The sequence below is a fragment of the Ochotona curzoniae genome, unplaced genomic scaffold, assembly GCF_017591425.1.
Source record: "Ochotona curzoniae isolate NIBS_2020 unplaced genomic scaffold, NIBS_Ocur_1.0 scaffold_2587, whole genome shotgun sequence".
Taxonomy (NCBI): domain Eukaryota; kingdom Metazoa; phylum Chordata; class Mammalia; order Lagomorpha; family Ochotonidae; genus Ochotona; species Ochotona curzoniae.
The window spans coordinates 5,548,830-5,570,115 of NW_024467096.1; the positions used below are offsets into that span (position 1 = coordinate 5,548,830).

The 21,286-nt window shown below is 57.6% G+C and overlaps 1 protein-coding gene and 1 pseudogene across 12 annotated transcripts in view; one reads left to right on the top strand and one right to left on the bottom strand.

The window, feature by feature from the left end:
• Positions 1–498: 498 nt before the first annotated feature.
• LOC121171084 lies at positions 499–1,873 on the top strand (annotated as a pseudogene).
• A 7,511-nt stretch (positions 1,874–9,384) lies between these two features.
• The window catches only part of TNK2 (tyrosine kinase non receptor 2), a 37,681-nt gene continuing 25,779 nt past the window's right edge, over positions 9,385–21,286 (bottom strand). For 4 of the 12 annotated variants that reach the window (XM_041002636.1, XM_041002629.1, XM_041002630.1 and 1 more), the window contains 8 exons: positions 20,573–20,699; positions 20,169–20,315; positions 19,997–20,091; positions 15,714–15,908; positions 13,712–13,803; positions 11,038–12,413; positions 10,860–10,955; positions 10,596–10,727 (listed from right to left, as the gene is read on the bottom strand). In XM_041002636.1, coding sequence (XP_040858570.1) covers positions 10,596–10,727; positions 10,860–10,955; positions 11,038–12,413; positions 13,712–13,803; positions 15,714–15,908; positions 19,997–20,091; positions 20,169–20,315; positions 20,573–20,699 — 2,260 coding nt within the window. Of the gene's footprint in view, positions 10,219–10,595; positions 10,728–10,859; positions 10,956–11,037; positions 12,414–12,976; positions 13,022–13,711; positions 13,804–15,713; positions 15,909–19,996; positions 20,092–20,168; positions 20,316–20,572; positions 20,700–21,286 lie in introns of those variants that run through there. The other 8 variants (XM_041002633.1, XM_041002628.1, XM_041002639.1 and 5 more) reach the window with 5 other exon arrangements.

Here is a 21,286-nt window from a genome sequence, read left to right on the forward strand (position 1 = left end):
GAGAGGAGGAGAGACAGAGAGGTAGATCCTCGTCTGATGATTCACTCCCCAAGCAGCCGCAACGGCTGGAGCTGAGCCGATCCAAAGCCAGCAGCCTCTCCAGGTCTCCCACGCGGGTGCAGGGTCCCAAGGCTTTGGGCCGTCCTCCACTGCTGTCCCGGGCCACAGGCAGGAAGCTGGATGGGAAGCAGGGCCGCCAGATTTAGAACCAGCACCCATATGGGATCCTGGTGAGTTCAAGGCAAGGACTTTAACCACTACGCTATCGGGCCGGGCCCAAAAATAACAACAACAAAAAAACATTTTAAGGTGTGTGCAGATTGTTATATAATTTCAGTCTAGGAGAATTATTTCAAAATGTTTTGGCACAGGAAGAGAGCACTGAGTTTGATAGACTGAGAACTCTGAACATTTTACAAAGTGGAGACTTGTTCACCAAACTCCTCAAATGCCACACCTTGCACCAGGCACTGTCCGAGGCACCTGGCAGATACATCGATGACTAAATCCACTCCCCCACCCGCGGTGGAGGTAACGTCCCAGCAGGCGGCAGGGTCCCAGAGTGTGACCACAGCTGTCTGCTCAGACTTGCCCCCTGTCCCCTCCACACGGCTTGCATGCACCCCAGGCCAACGGGGATCTCACAGCAAATACTGCCCCCCAGCGGAGGACAGGAGGGACCTCCTTCCTGCTGAGGGAACTGGGGCTCCTGCTGTACAAGGGTGGTCCTTTTTCTCTATGCATTTCTCTTCGTTTGGCTCCAGAGCCAGTAGCAGCCAAGGGGAAAGATGTGTTCCACAAAACAGGGAAGGGCAGGTGGAGCAGGGGCACCGGTGGGTCAAAGAGATTGAAGAGGAGAGGGTGGCCCGTGACCTCAATCTTACGAAGTGTTGCATAAACTCCTATACTCATCCGTGACCTGCACATGCGCGAATCCCACCCTCACCCGCACACCAAAGGTTGTGATAACCCACCCAGGGAAAGACTACTACTGCCTGGCTCTCAAGCTGGCCACCAGGCGGCACACGCATGGGAGAGACCCAAATAGACCTATACTCCAAAAAGGTCTGTAGAGTTTCAGTGCTTGTTCCCTTGTTCGCACCTTCTTCACCCGAGTCCCGCAGCCAGGCGGGCTTGGAGCCGTGTTTGCAACCAGTGTGACAATGATGTCAGTGTCCGGAGCCCTCAGGGCAAGACTCATCAAACTGAATATGCAATGGAAGCTGTTAAACAAGGTTCAGCCACAGTTGGTCCGAAATCAAACAGCCATGCAGTGTTGGTTGCACTGAAGAGGGCACAGAGCTTGCAGCTCATCACAAAAGAATTCTGCGTGTTGACAACCACGTTGGTATCTCAACTGGGGGACTTACTGCTGATGCTCGACTGTTACGTAATTTTATGCGCCAGGAATTCCAGATTTGTTATTTGGAGACCCTAAGGCACAGGGCTGCTTATTGCTGGATATGATGATACGGGACCGCATGTTTTCCAGACCTGTCCATCTGCTAACTACTTTGACTGCAGAGTTATGTCCACCGGAGCCCATTCTCAGTCAGCTCACACTTACTTGGAAAGACATAAGTCTGAGTTTATGGAATGCAATTTAAATGAACTGGTTATATATGGCCTGCACACATTGAAAGAGACACTCCCTGCAGAGCAGGACCTAACTACAAAGAAAGTTTCCATCGGAAATGTTGGCAAAGACTTGGAGTTCACAATTGATGATGATGATGTGTCTCCATTCCCGGAAGGTCTTGAAGAAAGACCACAGAGAAAGGCACAGCCTGCTCAGCCTGATGAACCTGCAGAAAAGGCTGATGAGCCAATGGGACACTGGGTGAAAAGGCAGTTTGTGTTGTCAGATCTCTAAGGAAACGTGAACCGGAGCTGACGACAGCAATCTATACTCTGAACAGAAAGATGAAAGTGGTAGGATGCTACGTTTTAGAATCAACCCACGTGTGAGTTTTTTCCAAACAACCTCAAGGAAGCCATAACGGGTGCATTTTTGTTTAAGAGGGTCTATATAATCATTTTGTAGACAGGGTAGATTCCTATACTAATGTGCATTTACAGTCCCAAAGACAACTGTGAAATAAAACTACTTCACCTCCCCCTTAAAAGCATCTGTAAAGACGTAAACAAAGGATTATTTTGATGCTGATTTCTTAAGTACATGCACAAATTTTTCAAAGATTTATTTATTTTTATTGGAAAGGCAGATTTGCAGACAGAAAGAGACAGATTTTCCATCAACCTGGGCCATCTTCCAAATGACCATAATGACCAGCGCAATTCAAAGCCAGGAGCCTGGAGCTTCTTCTGGGTCTCCCATGTGGGTGCAGGTCCCAAGGCTTTGGGCAGTCCTTGACTGCTTTTCCAGATTACAGGCAGGGAGCTGGATGGGAAGTGGAGCAGCTAGGACATGAACCAGCACCCATATGGGATCCCAGTGAATGCAAGGCAAGGACTTTAACCACTAAGCTACTGCACTGGGCCCCCCAATCATTTTTGTTAACATAATATACATTTCCCACCTACTTTCTGAAGATTCATTTTAGCAATGCCAAGGTGGAAACTAAACTGACTTTGAAACCACCGCCTGAACCTGAGACACTGACCTGCTAAGACAAACCTAAACATTTCCATGAAACTTTCTGTACCTAAGACCAGAGCCTGGATCGGGAGCAAGACAGCCATGCACTGCGAGCAAAGAACAAACTCTGTCCAAGTGAATAAGGCCATCTCCGCAGAGGAACCAAATATGAAAAACAAACTAATGGAGATAGTAGAACTGGGAAAAAAAATAAGCAAAATAAAAAACCTCCCCAGATGGGCACAGGATCAGAATAGGCTACAAAGAGCCCTGCAAGCTCCTGCAAGGGCACAAACTCCAGAATGAGACCTGGGTCTCAGAAGCCCTGATGCTGTGATGCCGGGCCCACACATGCCCACTCTGCCCAGGTCTGGCTAACTCAGCCCTGCTGCCACCTCTGTGCATTTTCTAACGGCTCTGCTAGGGAGCGCCTCGATCCAGGTTTAAGCCGCAGGAAGGGGAGACAGTCTTTCTCCTTTTCTCTTCCTAGGACTCTGCACACTGCAAAAGGCACAGCCTCACCTCTACCTGGGCTAGTAGGGATGAAGCCAGGACGAAGAGGGCATGAGATCTTGACCTGCACCAACGCAAGCACGCTGTCACCCTCGTAATACTGAAGTTGAGGAAACTGACTCTCCGACGAGATGTCAACACTTGGCTGGAGACCACACAGAGTTGGGATGCAAGCCAAATGCTGTGCCTAGAGCCCAAGGCCACCAGACAGGAGAGAGGAGAGAGACGTGCAGAGCTCAACATCACCATCTCCATCAGACTTTGCTCTTCCATGGGGCGCAAAATAACAAGGTTGGTAGGGCTGGACCAAACTCACCCTTGTCCCCAGTCGGTAAAACCCCAGGCCCCAGGAAGGGATTTGTTTAAGGTCAAACAACCAGCGGCAGAAATGCATGTTTTCCTAATCTTTCCATATTTAAGCCATTTTTAAAAGATTTATTTATTTTTATTGCAAAGTCAGAAATACAGAGAGGAGGAGAGATAAGAGAGGAAGATCTACCATTCACTGATTCATTCCCCAAGTGGCCGCAACAGCTGGAGTTGTGCCAACCTGAAGTCAGGATCCAGGAACTTCTTCCAGGTCTCCAACATGGGTGTAAGGTCCCAAGGCTTTGGGCCATCCCCCATTGCTTTCTATTGTAAGTCCTTCAACAGTTACAAGCCCTTCATTCTGCTATTTAAGTGTACCCTGACATTGTAGTTACAGGCAATGGCAGGGTCCCACTGTTCCACTTCCCTTCTAGCTCGCTCCTTCCTTGTGGCCTGAGAGGACGGCCCAAAACCTTGGGACCCTGCACCCACATGGGAGACCCAGAAAAAGAAGCTCTTGGCTCTTAGCTTCAGATCGGCTCAGCACTGGCCATTGCAGCCATTTAAGAAGTGAACCAACAGAGGAAAGATCCCTCTCTCTGCTTCTGCTTCTCTGTAAAATCTGCCTTTCAAATAAAAATATATTTTTCCAAGAAAAGACAAATGGGAGTTTAGTCACAGAGGATGACCAAGCATGCTGTGGCATCTGCACCCAATGCCTCTGCACCTGTAACAAGGCGGAGAGGAGGGGCACGAGGGGCAGGTGTGTCTGAATGCCAGCACCCTGTGTTGGAATGCCTGGGTTCAAGCCCTGGCTCTGTTTCCCGTCTCAGTTTTGACTCATGCACCCCCTAGGAGGCAGCAGGTGCTGGCCCAAGGACTCAGATCTCTGCCAATCCACAAGAGAGACCCAGATGGAGCCCTAGGTTCCTGGTTTCTGCTGGTCAGGATGCAGCTGTTCCAGGCATCTGGAGTGTGAACCAGTAGATCTAAGATCTCTGCCTGCTTTTCAGATAAAAGCACAAAAGGATAGGACTGCCGCGATGTTCAACAGTGGCTGCATTCAAGAGCTGGAAGTATGAGTGACGTGCAGGTGAAGCAGTGCAGTGGCTGTTGCATCACACCGGCATCCGACATAGGAAGCAGTCCCAGATGAGGCTTTCCCACCTCCAATCCAGCTCCCAGGCCCCTGCCCGTGGGAGAACCTGAAGTTTCAGGCTCCTGGCTTCAGCCTGGTGCAGTCCTCATCATTGTGATAATTTAGGAAGCAGGGCAGGGGGTGGAGAAATCTCTAACTATCCTGTTACGCTGCCTTCCGAATAAACAAATATTCCTAACAACTACGAATAAACTAAAGATTCTATTTTTCTGTATGCGAGAGTTGCTATAATAATATTCTTTTCTAAAAGAAATATCCCTGAGGACAGGGGCTAGAATTATGGGATAGTGACTTCATCTGCCATCTGTGACACCTGTATTATCCCAAAGGGTTATGGGTTCGAGTTTCGGCTGCTCCATTTCCAATCCAGCTCCCTGTTAATGGTCTGGGAAGGCAGTGAAAGAGGGCCTAGGTTTTGGACGCCAGGATGAAGCCCCTGCCTTAGGCCTGGCCCTCCTCTGGCTGCTGTGGCCATTTGGGCTGTGAACCAGTGCACAGAGGACCTCCCTCTCTACTCCCTCCTCCCTCTGTAACTCTTTCAAACAGACATCTTTAAAGAAGAGAATCCAGTCTTTCATTCTGGCAGGGAGACACTAAATGGACTGGTCTTGCCAGCAGGGAGGACTATGGGCAGGTCAGCCCTCAGATGTTTTTGGATAGCCCAGCGGCTTCCGGCTCTCCTCAGGCCCAGAGGACAGGTGAAGATGCTCTCTGCCCTGCACACCTCCAGGGATGGAGTCTGTTTCAGCACACACAGCCTGAGCCAGCAGCTCTGGGATTTTTCACTGATTAAGGACTCAGGGAATCAAACCTCGTGCTGCAATGCTGCACTTTGTCAGTAGGTGGTGCTACCAACGAGTCCAGCAGCAGCCCTGGTGGTCTGTGAGCAGTTCTCCCTGCCAAGGGCTGCAGGATCAGCCAGGGGTTCCAACGCCCTCCCCACAACCCCCAAAGTGTCGTGGGAGCCACCTCCAGCCCACTCCTTAAACCGCAAAGGACTGGGCTCCTTGAACCACAACCCGCTGCACCATGGGGCACCAGCCCAGCAGACGCCCCCCACCTGCCACTCACCACTCACCTTCCCCCTCCCAGCAGTGGGCTGTTCTTCCCAGATCAGTGCAGCCATGCTTCCCCTGCTTTCAGGGCGCCTGGGCCATTACCTGGAGAGCTCTTGCTTTCTTCTTGTGACTTCACAGCCCATCTATCCCCCAAAGCCCGCCTTGCCCTCACCCCAGGGGATACCCGTGGGCTGTCTTTTCAGCTTGAGTCCCCTCATCAGGAGACACAGTAGACAGAATGGAGAGGAGTCGGGAGCTCTGGCTGGGCGCAGGCCCATCAGCGTCTCCACCATTCTACCTTCAGGTCTGTCAAGAAACCAGGACAAAACGCTGGCAGGCTGTTCAGAAGCAAACAGCAGGGCCCAGCGCCATGGCATAGCATGTGGGACACCAGTTCCAGTCCCAGAGGCCCCATTTCCCATCCACAAAAGGGTGAGGATGACCCAAAGCCTTAGGACCCTGCAAGCACGTGGGAGACCCGGAGGAAGCTCCTGGCTTTAGATGACCCCAGCTCCAGCTGTTGTAGCCATTTAGGGAGTAAACCAACAGATGGAAGCTCTCTTTGTCTCTTCTTCTCTCCGTAAATCTGTAAAACAAACCTTTAAAAAATGCAGGAAACTCTAGGGTCAGAGGACTTAGTGTCCTGATTTCAGGAAATTGCTAACCGCCTCAGTGTCTCCTCATCACAAGGCCTGGCAAAACATCTTACTGAACTCGCCTGAACTGGGTGGCAGATTCTTACATGCTGCTGGTAAGGCACACAAGACTGCGATGTTTATGCAAAAATGACGTGTTTTTTCAAACCAAGTCCAAAATGCCGACCATCTATAAATAGATGCCTGTGTGCAGCCAGAGAACAAACTGAATCAGAAAAGGCATTAAGGGGAAAAGGGAACCCGGTTTCATGCCCGAAGCGTGTCTGAGGTGTGATGGAAGCTCCCGGCTGCTGGGCAGGGGCAGGAAGCCACAGCGCTGGCTCTCGCTGGGTAGCCCTCAGCCCTTCAGCCCGGTCTCAGTGCTCAAGGGCCTCCCCGAGGGAAGGAGCTGCTCCTTCCCAAACCCATCCCTCAGCGGACTCAGCAAGGCCAAGAAGCTTCTCCAAGACACAAGGGGGCTAGGAAGGGACTCTAGGCTTAACAGTGATGTTTACTGTTACTAAATGTGAACTTAAGAAAAAAAATGCAGCAAAAAGGAGCCACGATGGTTGCAAAACATCTTCTGTCCTGTAGCTCTGGCACCCCATGGAAGTGCTGGATCCTGTCCCAGCTGCTCCACTTCTGAGCTCCCTGCTTGTGACCTGGGAAAAGCAGCAGAGAATGGCTCAAGTTCTTGGGATCCTGCACACATGTGGAGACACAGATTAGGCTCTTGGCTCCTAGCTTCTGATGGGCTCAGCTCTGGTCATTGTGGCTGTTTGGGGGGTGAACCAGTGGAAGACCTCTCTGTGTGTAAAATCAATTTATAAAATTGTAGCTAAAAATACTTTAACTGAGGCTCCAGCAAACAGTGTGTGTGCGCAGGGCAGGGTAGGATCTGTAGCTTCAAACCTCACAGGCCCAGCATACGGACACGGAGCAGCTCGTGTTAACAAACCTGGCTCTCATCAGCTCCTATTCCAAGTACCAAAAGCCCAAAGTCCTGACCCATTTTCTCTTCATCTGAAAGGCAGATTTACGGAGAGAAGGAGAGACAAAGAGAGCTTCCATCTGTTGGTTTACTCCCTAAATGGCTACAACAGCTGGAGCTGGGGTCATCTAAAGCCAGGAGCTTCCTCCGGGTCTCCCAGTGCTTGCAGGGTCCTAAGGCTTTGGGTCATCCTCACCCTTTTGTGGATGGGAAATGGGGCCTCTGGGACTGGAACTGGTGTCCCACATGCTATGCCATGGCGCTGGGCCCTGCTGTTTGCTTCTGAACAGCCTGCCAGCGTTTTGTCCTGGTTTCTTGACAGACCTGAAGGTAGAATGGTGGAGACGCTGATGGGCCTGCGCCCAGCCAGAGCTCCCGACTCCTCTCCATTCTGTCTATTGTGTCTCCTGATGAGGGGACACAAGCTGAAAAGACAGCCCACGGGTATCCCCTGGGGTGAGGGCAAGGCGGGCTTTGGGGGATGGATGGGCTGTGAAGTCACAAGAAGAAAGCAAGAGCTCTCCAGGTAATGGCCCAGGCGCCCTGAAAGCAGGGGAGGCATGGCTGCACTGATCTGGGAAGAACAGCCCACTGCTGGGAGGGGGAAGGTGAGTGGTGAGTGGCAGGTGGGGGGCGTCTGCTGGGCTGGTGCCCCATGGTGCAGCGGGTTGTGGTTCAAGGAGCCCAGTCCTTTGCGGTTTAAGGAGTGGGCTGGAGGTGGCTCCCATGACACTTTGGGGGTTGTGGGGAGGGCGTTGGAACCCCTGGCTGATCCTGCAGCCCTTGGCAGGGAGAACTGTGCTCACAGACCACCAGGGCTGCTGCTGGACTCGTTGGTAGCACCACCTACTGACAAAGTGCAGCATTGCAGCACGAGGTTTGATTCCCTGAGTCCTTAATCAGTGAAAAATCCCAGAGCTGCTGGCTCAGGCTGTGTGTGCTGAAACAGACTCCATCCCTGGAGGTGTGCAGGGCAGAGAGCATCTTCACCTGTCCTCTGGGCCTGAGGAGAGCCGGAAGCCGCTGGGCTATCCAAAAACATCTGAGGGCTGACCTGCTGCTGGCACCGGTCCTTGGCCCTAGTAATCCCAGTAAGAAAGCAATTAAAGATTGTTTCATTGGCCAAACAGATTCACAGGCAATGCAGAGAAAAGAAAATACAAATGGCTTTAATTTTTTAAGTAAATCAAGTAGCCAGTGTTATGGCCAAGCAGGATAAGCCACTGCCAGCTCCCTGCTACTGCACCTGGGAGAGCAGCAGAGGATGGCCCAAGTGTTTGGGTCCCTGCTACCCACATAGGGAACCTGGATGGAATTCCATGCTTCTGGCTTTGGCCTGGCCTAGCCTTGGCCATCAGGACCCTTTTGTGGAGCTCAATGGATGGAAGACATCTCTGCCTTTCAAATAGTAATAAAGTAAATCTTAACAGAGAATATCCATTCATCAGAGAAATAGTTGCTGATTAAAACTGCAGAAGCGGCCTTTCCCACCACAGCCTGATGACAGTGAGAAAGCCTCCGACACGCGGCTGCTGTGACAGTAGGGGCCACCTCCTGGGCGAAGTGGCCTACACACTGACCCTGAAGTGCTGCTGTCGAGCTAAAATTTGACATTCGTGATTTATCTCAGCAACTGCAAAGACTTAGAAACCATCAGAATATCCCTTCCCCAGAGGGAGCCTGGCTAGACACACCACGGTTAACTCACTGGTTACTGAGGACCAGTGAGAGGACCCCGCCAAACAAAACGAACGGGGAATGTGCAAGAGACACTGATAACTACGACGGGACGGGGCGGCTGACAGCACGCCTGGCCGCGCACCCTGCAGCACCTTCTGCATTCTGGACCACATGACCATATCACCCAGGTGCCCTCCTTGTCCCTGAAGTTCCTGACTCAGCTCCCTCCTGCCCGTTTCTCCCTTATAGCAATCCAGGCAGCAACCCCAGGGCAGTCCAGGACACCATTTTCTAGACAAAGGAGCACCAAGTCCTCTGGCCCCACGGCCTGCACTCCCTCCCTCTGCCCACAGGGAGCGCTGCATGGCCGGCTGACCTCACAGAACCTGGGCGCTCAAGCTGCTGACCAACAGGCAAAGAAACAGGCGGGCACAGGGCGGTAGCGTAAAATAGAAACTAACTTTATTTCTCTGGAAGAAGCAGGAACTGGTAGCTGGGATGGCAGCCATGGGAAAACAACAGAACGGTGCAGGGGGAAGAGCTGGGGGTCTCAGAGAAAGCACCGGCTCCTCCAGGGTAGCTGCCCCCCACATCTCTCCATGGTCTCCTCCAACTCCTGGAGGGCCTCGGGGCCCTGGTTCCACACCAGAGAAACAACTGGCACCTCTACTCTGCTCCTGAGCCACCTCAGGCTATTTCCAGGCACAAGACCCCAGGGCCAGCCAAGTCCCGTAGTATGTCCATGGTGAGGCTGCAAAGTCACCTTCTGTCCGATAGCCCAGCCATCTGCCAGTGACTGCTAGGGCAAGGGCCCAGCCCTTGGGATGGGGTGGTGTGGTGGGGAGGGCTGACAGGGGCCAGCCCAATTTTCTGTGCAGTTGCCCCACCCTCCCTGGCCGGGTCAAGCCTGGCCTTCTCCATCTGGTCCCCACAAGACCAGCTAAGGACCGGTCCCAGCAGCAGATCAGGCCACAGGACCTTGGTGAAGCAGCCCCTTCTACTGAGGGGCCCTGCAGGGCTTCCTCCCCATCTCTCTCAGCTGGGGCACGCAGGGCCAAGCCAACGTGTGCAGAGACAGCGAGGGGCAGGGGAGTGGGGAGTGAGGCACGGCCCATGGCCTCCTTCCCCACCATGGGTCCTCACTCCAGCTGCTGGGAGCAGACAAGGCCTCCAGATCTTGGGGTCAGGCCACAGCCCCGCCCCACCCCATCAGATGGACAGGTTCCAGTGATTCTTTCAGGTCAGACTCTGGCTCTGCAGACGAATCTCACCGCCTAAAAGACAAGAAGCAGCCTGACAGTTCATCTGCCCACAGGGCCCGGTGACAGGGGCTGTGGGACTTCCTGAGGGGCAGGGAGTACTATAGGCAGGGCCTCCTGGTGCTGGACAAGCTCGCTAGAGAGGTAGCAGCATTGGGCACCAAGTTTGCAATGTACCATCCTGCTTCCCCCTACCACCAGCTTCTTTGAAAATCCAGTGGCTAAAAAGAATGAATGAGTTCATTTAGGAGATAAACTGCCTGTTTTCTGGGCCCAGTGCTGATCTTGCCCTCTTTCATAGGCTGGGGAGCCCTGTATCCCCTGCACTGCCTAGCCTCACCAGCACCAGGTCAGTCCTCCCCACTCCCTCCCGGGGTGGGGCACGGACGGACTCACTTGTGGTGGGCAGGACCACAGGAGCCCAGGAGGTGGCAGCCAGCCTGCTCCAGGTTCCAGTCGAACATCTCCAGCACCTTGTGGCACTCCCCCCGGGGCCGCAGACCCAGCCCAAAGAGCTGCTCCACCTGGGGGCGCGAGAGGGGGCAAGGCACACAGGGTGGTATTGCCAGACTTACTGGGGTATGGCTGGGTGGGAGTGTGGATCAGGAGCAACAGCAGGGTCCCTGGGTGCCCAAGTGGGCAGGGGTTGGTGGTACCTTCAGATACTGGGCAGCCCGCTGCACGCTCCAACTGTGGCTCTGCAGGGCCGCCTGGCACTCCTCTGTGGTCACCCCATGCACCATGGCCTGCAGCTGGGCACACCCACCCACCCGTCAGCACCATGTGGGCCCTCCCCACCCTTCTCCACCCCTGAAGCCCAGCCCCATGGCTCACCATCTGGACCTTGTCAGCTGGCCGCCCGGCCTCTGGCCCATCCGTAGGGCAGCCCCTCGGTGGCAACCGAGAAGTGGTCCTTGGGGCTGCCGTCCGGGTGCCTGGGTTGCTGTTGTTGGTGGAGAAGTTGGCCTTGGGGTCTGGGGCGGCCTGGGGCATGGGCCGGACGGTGGCGGTGGGGGCAGCGGGAGCAGGGGTACTGGGTGGGGGCAACAGGAGGGGCTCAGGCAGGGGCGCCGGCTCCTCGGGGCTCTGGGCCTCGCGTAGGAAACGCTGGTAGCGTTCCAGGTAGGGTGGGCGCTCAGGCAGCAGGTAGTAGTGGGTGCTGCTGACTTTCTTGCCATCGCGGACGATGGGCAGGATACAGGGGCCAGCCCGGGGGCCGGGTGCCTGGATCACCTGGGGCGTGGCGTACTTTGGGTCGGAGGCGAAGCTCTGGGTGGTGGGCATGGCCTTCCCCCCAGGTGAGCTTGAGAGCCGGGGTGACAGGGGAGAGCTCCCGGGTGGCACCAGGGGACTGGGGGTCCTTGAGCCTGGAGGGGACAGGGGCTCACGGGGAGGCACTCGGGGAGGGGAGGTGGGCCCAGGCCACCGGCCAACATCCTCGCCACCTGCCGGAGCCGGGGACAGCTCTACTCGTGGGCGTGTAGGCCGGGGTGGGATGGGTACCCGAGGTGGTACCTGGGGCTTGTCCTCGCCCGCGGGACCCGGTGAAGGAGTCAGGGAGGTGACCGGCACCTGCAGCTGCCGCATGCACTCCTGCTGCAGTGCCTGGAAAATCTCTGCAGTCTGGGCAGAGCTGGCTAGCGGCCTGCTGGCCCCTTGGGGCGGGAGGAACAGGTTGTCCTCCAAGGGTGGGGGCAGCTGTGCCTGCTCAGGCACAAAGGCGTAATTGGTCTTGCCCAGGCCAGGTCCGGTGGAGGCCTCCCCGGGGCCCATCAGGGTGCTATTGATGGAGCACACCTCAAAGTCGTCCTCGTCCTGGGCCACGTCGTCGTAGGCGGGGGGCAGGGGCAGAGGGCGGGCATCCCAGTCCACGACGGGCGTAGGGTGCAGTGGTCGGGGCAGTGCCCGCGTGGGACTCTGCGGGGGAGTCTTGTCCAGCAGGGAGCAGGCGTCCAGGGCCAGCTGGGCCAGGGAAGGTGCGCAGGGCCGCGGGGCAGGTGCAGCAGGCTCCTCGCCAAAGTCGATGAGCGGGGCCTCGCCTGTGCTGCTGCTGCCACCACCAGCGGCACGGCTCGCCTTGGTGCCCGGCACCCGGGCCGATGGCTTTGCCAGCCACAAGCCTCGGGACTGGACTGGCTTCCGCAGGCCTAGCCTCTTGAAATCGTTGGGCAGGGTGTCCTGCTCCTCAGCCACAGGGTCATAGGTGGGCTCTGTGATGAACAAGGAGACCCCAGTGGGGTTGGGGGGCAGTGTTAGAGGCAGGAGAGCTGAGTGTTCCCTGCTCATTGCCAGCTGCTGGCCCCCCCATGTGGGCCATGGCAAGCTGCCCCATACTTGGCTGCCTCAGAGGTTCCCTCCCATCTACGCAAGAGCCCAGAGGGCCCTGCTCCTGGGCCCAGGTTAGCAAACCTCCCCTGACCCCAAGACAGCCATCGTTAATGCAGACAGGGGCTACAAGCAGTCTCCCACGGTCAGGCGACAATGATTGACCATCTCTGCTGGAGCCAGGGGAGTGGGGCAGGGCCCGGCTATGATGGAATGGGGTGGGGAAGGGGGCTGGTGGGAAACCTGCTCCCGAGGTCCAGGCATGGGGAGGTGGGGTATAGTGGGAAGCATGCTGAGCCCAGCCAAACCCAAAAGCTCATGGCACACTCCTTCGTCCCCTCCCGCCAGCCGGCCAGCCACCAGGACTCTGTACCTTCCAGGAGGAGAGGAGTGAGAGGAGAGAGGGGGCGGGGGCTGGGGCCAAGGCATCCAGAGCAGCCCCACTTACTCTGAGCGTAGATGGAAGGCTGAGGTGGGCGAGGCGGACGCTCCCCTGCAAGAAGGGCCATGCGGGGGGCGGGGGGGAGGGGACGGAGCAGGACACGGTTGGGGAAAGACGGAGCAAACAGAGGATAGGATTTGAGGGGTAAGGAGACAGCGTAGTGGGGGACAGGACAGGACAGGACGGAGGTGGGAAGGTAGGGAAACACAATCAGGTTGCGGGGGAAGAGCAGGGCAGAGACCGGGAGGAAGACAGGAAGGAGAGAGAGAGAGTACACAGTGAACAGGAGCCAGTGAAGGCACAAGCAACCCAGCAAATGGGAGGCAACGCGGCAGCGGCAGGATGGAGATGATCCCATTACATGTTCCGGAACGAGAGGCAGAGGATCTGGGCAATGGAGGCCAGGGGGTGGTTTTGGCTCAGGAGATAGCAGGATTAGGGGCAGTGAGGAAAAGGCAGGATGAGAGCGAGCAGGGCTGGCAAGGAAGGAGGGAGGAGGGAGGGGAAGCCGAGGCAGGCAGGGCTGACGCAGGACCAAGCCGAGGGTACCCACCTCGGCGGATGCAGCTGCCTCTCCTCCCTACCCCACGCCCAGCCAGGGCCAGGACACAGCTGCCCCACCCGCCGCCCATGGAGCCAGAGCAGCAGGCCAGAAGGGTGGCGGTGGGAGCAGCAGGCAGAGCAGCACCCTCACACTGGGCTGCCAGGGAACCGAGCTGCGGAGGGGCAGGAGGCTCTTACTTTTCCCCCTTCCTAGAGGCTGTGGGGGCCGGGAGGCACTCAGCTCCACACTCAGCAGGTCGGGGGGGTCCATGGGGTTCCCCAGATACAGCCTGTGGGAGGAGAACAGGGTCAGGGGTTGGGGCGACAAGGAAAGCTGCAGCAGAGACACCAGTCCCAGCCAACACTGACAGCAGGGGGCTCCCCAGGCCACAGCTGCAACTTGGGGAGCCCTGCCATGGATCTAAGCCATAAGCACAGGCAGCTTTGGGGAGGAACAGACTCCGGGGCTCCAGTGGCAGCTGGCCAGTGGGTCTCCTGGAGAGGGCCAGGGGCAGCAGGTGGCCCACCAGGAGCAAAGCAAAGGCTGGGCCACCTGCCTCACTCAGTGCACCCCTCCACCCCTGTGCTGGCTGCTAGTTTCTGGGACTCAGTCATAGCCGCTGAGTCAAGCCCGGAGGAATGGGGCCGGGCTGGCCACGGCATGCACACTGGGACTGGGCCAGAGGGCACCTGCCCGATCCCGCAGGGCTCCCAGCGCCTGCCCTGACTCCCTGACTGCCCTGGCCTGGCCCGTCCCTCCCTGGAGCCTGGAGTTGTGGTGCGTGGGGCATGTGTGCAGTGGGAGGATGGACACAAGGTGGCCTGGAGGTGTGTGGGCTGGCAGAAGGAGCTGCCGGGGGGGTGGGGGCTGTGTGGGGTGGGCCTTCTCAATGTCCACCTTATACAAATCTTCCACCCACCCCTTTTACTCCGAGGAGCCAGTGAACCCCATTTCAGGTGATGAGGAGGTCCGACAAGTAATGCAGAGACATGCAGGGTGGCTCCGTCCTGGCATCCCGGACCAACCTTGGCAGCAGAAGGAAACGGGAGGCATGGGCTGTGGTTGCATCCCTGACCACATAACTACTTCCAAATGGCAAGCTTTTGTCAAGTCCACTTCCTAGGGCTGGTGTGCCAGGAGGGTTCAGGCTGTGGCCTGCACCATGCTGGACTGTGGGCCCATGCTTGGAAGCCCCTGATGCCCAGCTGTACCTATGGTGAGAAGCTAAAGGGCCTTGAGAGCCATGCCCTATTGCTGTGCCAGGGAGAAGAGGCTCCCACAGGCCCAGCAGGAGACGCCTCCTCACCCCTACCTCCACACAGTACTGACTCCCTGCACCCTCACTCCACGCTGCTCTGCCTCTATATCCTACTGAGGACTCACAGGCAGCATGCCTGGGGCCCAGGGCTGCAGGGAGGCGCAGAACCCCAGCGGACTCTGAGGGCAGCCGGGAGGGACAGGAAGCACAGCAAGGTCTCAGAGATGCCTACAGCTCCATCCTTGAGCACAGCTGTCCCCTCGGCAGTGCAGACTGCAGTGTGCCCACCCATGCCAACACTAGGAAACCTCTGAGGGAGGTCAGAGGACGACAATGCGAGAGCAGAAACACACGGGCACTGGAGCTGCCCCCATGGCCAGCCAGGAGAGAGGATCTCCAAGCACAAGGCATGAGCCACCCATGTCTTGCAGGACCACAGGATGCCAAGGGCATGTGCCTGGGGCTGCAGGGGCAGAAGGCATTCAAGAACATTAGGGTGGCATGCCCGGATGCCTGTTACAGGGGACTGTGAGACACCCTTGCCATGGGCAAGGGGAGCACAGGCCTCTTGCTGCCCAGCAGTGTCCCTTGCTGTAGGCTGGACCCAGGGTCTCAGTTGGGGGAGAGGCAACCAGAGCCACTGGCCCCAGCACGTGGGCTGAGGGGCCGCCTCTGGGCTGCAGCTTGGCAAGAGAGTGTCTGGTGACCTCAACAGCACAACTGCAGCTGCTGAGCTGGTGGGCAGATGCAGGAGGCCAACTGCACCTGGGAGTTGGGACACTTGCCTGTGCAGTCACAAACACCATGGTACACTTTTTGAGCAGGACTCCTGATTCCTAGGTGCATGGGATGAGGAGCAGGGGGCTTCCAAAAGCAAGGCTGGGGATGCGAGCAGCTGGGCCAGGAGAGGAAAAGGCAGGGGACACTGCCCAGATACTCACTCATCGATCCTGTCGGGGAAGCCCCAGCAGTGGCGGGGGTCGCTGTCGCCATGCCCCGTGTGAATGAAGCTGTTCTGTAGGGGCTGGCTGATGTCCTGGGCTGACAGGCCGGCCACGGAGGTCACCACGTTGCGGGGGAAGGGCCCCACACACAGTGTCCGCGTGTTCTGCCCGCGCCACCAGTAGTTCTCAGCCCTGCCCAACAGAGAGGCTGTAGTTAATACATGCGGTGGGGAGCTGGGCCCAGCAGCAGTGGGGCCCTTCTCAGGCCACGCTCTCTAACCAGGGGCCTCCCAGCTCTCTTAGATGTTGGGTGGCTTGAGGGACTAGGCTAGCCTCTGGACCAGGTGGCCAGCATGGGTGCACTTGCCCCCAAAACTCCCCTTCCTGGGGCCTGGCTGCATGCTGTACAGAGTAACCCAAGCTCCCTAGGTGGGACAGGCAGCCCTTCCTATGGTTTATAAACAAGAAAACAGGTTCTAACAAGTTACACAACATGCCTACAGTTACCCCAGAAAGTTCCCAGCAGACCCAGGATTCAAACCCAGTGGGTGGGTCTTGGCCTTCCTCCTTCTCCCTGGGCCCCAGGGTTTCATTCCTCAGCTAGGACTCCACAGCAGTTTTCAGGGACATGCGGCTCAAAGCAACACCAGGGACCGCAGCACCGGGCTTGGAGCCAAGCTCTCCCATCTGCACACAGCACACGCAAGCAGCCAGTGCAGCCCTGGCCTCCTTCATGGCAGGGCTTTGGGATCTGTCCTCGCCACCCTTACTCCACTCCTCGAGGGTGGAGGGAGCCCGTCTACTCATCTTACAGTAAGTGGTGGCAGAAGGGGGCATCCTCCCAGGAGGACCTCACTCAGACGTGACGCTGGGACCCGCCCTTCCCATCTGGCGGTGAGGCTCCTGCCTGCCAAGGAGCAAAGTCTCACCAAAGGCACAGATGGGAACGGCCCCACACTGCTGGGACACGCGTGGCCTCAGGCTGTCTGCCCTTCTCCACCACTCCAGTCCCTACTTCACCCGGCGCAGAGCCAGAAGTATAAAGACAGGCTCTGAAAAGCAGCCAGACCAGAGCATAAGGCTTGCAGGGCGCTAGGGGCTGAAGCCACGGCCAGGGCAGTGTGACCTCTCAGAGACCAAATACCCAAGGCCACCACACGCACAGGGTCGTTAGGGAGGGGTGGGTGGGGTGGAGTGGGGTGACACTCACTGTCCATGGCCTGGCCTCTTTGTAAACATCAGACCCTGCCATTACCATGGTCCCTTCAGGGTGGAAAGGGCAGGGAGAGGAAGGAAGGGAGGATGCCACCCCAAAAAGGGACAAGGCCCATTCAAAAATAGCAGGGCCATTTCAAGGAGACAAAAGGCTCCTCTTGGAGTGCATGGTCAACCAGGGTCGGGCACTGCAGGAGGAACAGCTGGCCCTAGAGACCCCAACGGCTGCCCTGCCTGTTAACACCCTCCACACAAAGGCCTCTGCCACCCCAGGGCCGGACGCTGGACTCTGCTCCCTACACCCCCGCACGGGTGCTCATTAACTCGGGTGAGAACCGCAGCTGAGGTGGGGCCGCTGCTCCAAGCAGAGTGGACTTGCGTCCAAGGTCAGGTCTGCATGAGGTCACTCCCTCCACCCCTACTCCTGACACAGACCCACTGGGGAGTGAAAGAAGACACAGCCTCCTGTCTGTGCCCTATGCCAGGGGCTGCTGGAGGTTAGTCCCAGCATCACTTCCCAAATACCTGTTCGTTCCTGGGGTTGGGGGAGTTGGAATACAGAGTCTTGTCTAGAGACACAGAGGTCCCCTTGGGACTGCATCCCCGCCACTCAGAAGCTAACAGCCCCAAATGGCCAGTGGGGATAGCTGTCACCCATCCCTGCCCAGTCTGCTCAGCCACACTCCCTTTTCCTGCCCTGCACAAGCCAGGGACCCCCATGGTGCTGGAAGGACCCTGGCCTGCCACCCCGTCCCCAGTGCCAAGCACCTCCCGGCATGTGAGGAGTCCCGACAGCAGTGTTCTAGGGCAGACAAGCCTGGAAGACTGCAGCCCCAGGCTGAGAACTGGGGGAGGCGGAAGCCCCAGCTTCTCGCTCCCCTCCTGGCCTGAGGTAGTCTGGAAATAGTCTGAACGCCAACACCCTAGTCCCTGCTACCCTTCTCCTCCTCCTCCTCCTCTATGTCCCCAGCCTTGGGGGATAATGAGGTCCTGGTCTCTGATCTCAGGGACAGCTCCTGATCTGCAGGACACAGGGGCTCTGAGGCCAGGCCAGAGCCTCCTCCCAGGGAAATAGCAAAGCCCCTGCCTCAGTCAGCTTATAGCAAAGCACAAGGCAAGGACTGCTGGCTGCCTTGGCTTCCTGACCAAACCCTGTGCGGGAAGCCCCCACCTGCCACCCTCTTCCCTCTGAGCCCACAAAGCCCCCTAAGCTCAGAAACCACCCAGATCAGAATCAGTGGGAGCTGAAGCCAGGGGGGCTACCCCGTCTCTGAACCAGGAGGCTGCTTTGGCAAGGAGGAGAACACCAAAGGCTAGCCAAGAGGGAGACCAAGCGAACAGCCCTCCTAAACACACACACCCTCCATAGAGCCCGTCCACCTGCAGACAAAGAGACAAGAGGCAGCCAAAGAGATTCCGACACGGCCCACTCCCAAGCCTCACCAGCTGCTGTGGCCTCCTGCCCCTCGCCCCCCACCTCCTGAGCAGCTTCAGGCATGGGCAGCAAGCACCGTGGTCCAAGAGTTAGGACACCAGGTGGCCAGGACAAGGAGCCCCTGGAGCCCAAGCATCGGGTGGCAGCAGCTGGTGGCAGCGGAGCCGGTGGCCAGGGTCAACCAGAGCCTATGACTAGGAGGGCAGGGCCAAGGCATGGGCGCGCCCATCACAGCCTCCCAGAAACAGCCACTCCCTCGGCCCGCCTGCAGCCTGCCTCCTTTTGGTGACTGACCTAGGGCGCCAGCTCCAGAGACACACGCCCCACAAACACATGAAGCTCCTGAGTCACCCTCTTTGGGGAACATAGGCTGTCACCATGAGCAAGGGACAGGAACAGTTACAGGCCTACACCTTGGGCCCAAGGTCCTGCTTGCCCCCCACTTCCGAAAGGGCTCCTCCCATGGCCACCGCCCCGGGTCCAGCATTACCCCAGTGGGTCACACTGAAACCTACTTCCCTAGCCTTTCAGCTCCCAATTCACAGCTGTTCCTTCCTGCCCCGTAAGTCTCCTTCCTCTTAGTTACTTTCTGCTTTCCTCTGCTACCAATGAATCCCTAAAATCAATCTCACCTCCCGCAGCCTGTTAGCTGTTTCTGTTCCTCAACACTGTGTCTGGGAAAGAGGGCTAACAGGGAGCAATCCTCCAGCCAAGGTCCACAGGCGTCCCCTGCCCCATGCAGACAGGGGATCCCCAGGCAGCAGCTCCTGTCTCCATCCTCACCTGGCTGAGTCAGAGGAGCAACAGGGAGCATGGGGATTTCCTGGGCCTCACTGCTCTTCCCTGCTCAGCCCCTTCCACAGCTGGCCCTGCCCTGACCAGTTCCTCGGAGGCTCAGGGGATCAGATAGCAGAAGGTGGGGCAGCATGGGCGGGGCCTCTGAAGACAGGTGTTAGCAGTGCCGGGGAAAGGCAGGGGCAGGATGGCTGCAGGTAGCAGCTGTGACTCGGAGATGCTGCTGCCTGCCTGTCAGAAGTACAAACAGCTTCCAGGTACCGGGGGTGGAGGCGGAGAGGGAAGGGGTCAGGCACAGAGAGGGCCTTGCGACAAGACTAGCAACATAAGGGCAAAGGTAGAAGCCCCGGGCACAAGCTGGCAGGGGTGGGAGAAGCTCCAGGGATGCACAGAACCTTAGGGGGAGCTACAGGGAAGGGCAGAAAGAAGGGGTGCCTGGCAAGGAGAGCTGCTTTGGATGCTGAGGGGTACTCAGGTGCACATCAGCAGTCCTCATACTGGAGGAGGTGGTGGGGATGTGGGGCGCCTCTCAAGCCTGACTGTGGCCCTGGGGCCAGACTGGGTCACACTTCCTAGCAGCTTAGCCACAATGCACCCAGCAGGACCACAGCCCAGGGAAGGGAGGGTCCTGGAGGCAGAGCTGTGGCAGCGCTGGTGGTGGCACCCAAGTCCTGGGCCCCAAGCACCCACCCTAACCCAGGTCTGTCATCACCCTCTGCCATTGTCTTCAGCCCAGCCCATGTGGCTATGGGAAGCTCAGAGATGCCCTCTGTGCACACGCCCTGCCAGCCCCCCAGCACCCTCAAAGGGCTCCTGGCCGGGCGCCCAGCCCTACCTTCCCTCGATGACAGTGATGACATCATTTATCTGGATGTGCAGCTTGTCGGGTTCCTCAAAATCCTGCAGGGCCCGCATGTCGGTGGGCTGGGCCTGGGGGCAGACACACGTCATTGCCCGCCGGGGACTGACCTCTGGGGAGCCCCTGGTCCCAGCTCCCAGCTCCTCACCTCCAGCAGGAAGTCCCGTAGGGCCACAAATGTGGGCCTGTCCTCAGGCTTGTGAGCCCAGCACTGGACCATGACATTGTAAATGTCCTGGGGACAGTCCTCGGGCCGTGGCAGGCGCTCCCCCTCCTTGTCGATCTTGTGCAGGATCTGCCCAGGGACACAGGCACAACACTCAAATCCCACTGTCCCTACAGCCACTGGCTGCTGGGCCTGCCCTCCACACGGCACATGATGGGAGGTTCTCCCCACCACCAAGCCCCTGTCAGCCCCTCCTAAGAGGTCATACAGATATGGGGCAGGAGCAGAAAGCAGCCCATGGGGCAAGCATCAGCTCCAACAGAACCAAACTGATGTCAACCTCCATGTGGCCAGCAAGCCAGCCACAGGGAACAAGGTCCCCTCACCTGACTGCCATTGAGGCCGATCCAGGGCTCCTGGCCATAGGTGAACATCTCCCACAAGGTCACCCCAAACATCCAGGTGTCACTGGCATGGGAGAAGGTGCGCGTCTTCAGGCTCTCCGGGGCACACCTGGCAGAAATAAGAGTCAAAAAGAAGGCCACTTGAGCACTCCACCTGCACCAGCCTGGATGGACAGAAGCCACTCATCTCACAAGCTTTGGCTATGGCTGCCGAGGGGCCAGTTCAGAACTGGTAGGGTCTGGACGGGAATCACTTCCTTAACCTCACCTACATGAGGGTCCTTGCTTGTGTGTGGCTCGGCACAGGAGGTGAAGGGTGAAGTGCCCAATGGGGAAAGCAGGGAAGGGATAGCTGGGTAAGATCTCAAGCTTTCTAACTAGCAGGAACATGACCATATCCAGATATGGGATCAGAATCCTGGGATTTGGGCCATCTCAGCAGGAAAGTGGGCGTGGGAAAGTCCAATAGGGCCTGGGGAAGCAACCAGATGGGTGCAGAGACTCCGCCTGGGTTCACCCACACATACCCCATGCTGCTCCGGGGCGTCTCTCTGGAGTAAGGGAGGAGAACTGCCACCGCACAGAGTTAGGGACAGGGCAGTCCAGAGGAGTAGCAAGGGACAGAACAAGTAGGCAGAGCCCCGGGCTGAGTGTGGCCCTACCACTTAGACAAGAGGGGACACAGGGTCCTCCAAG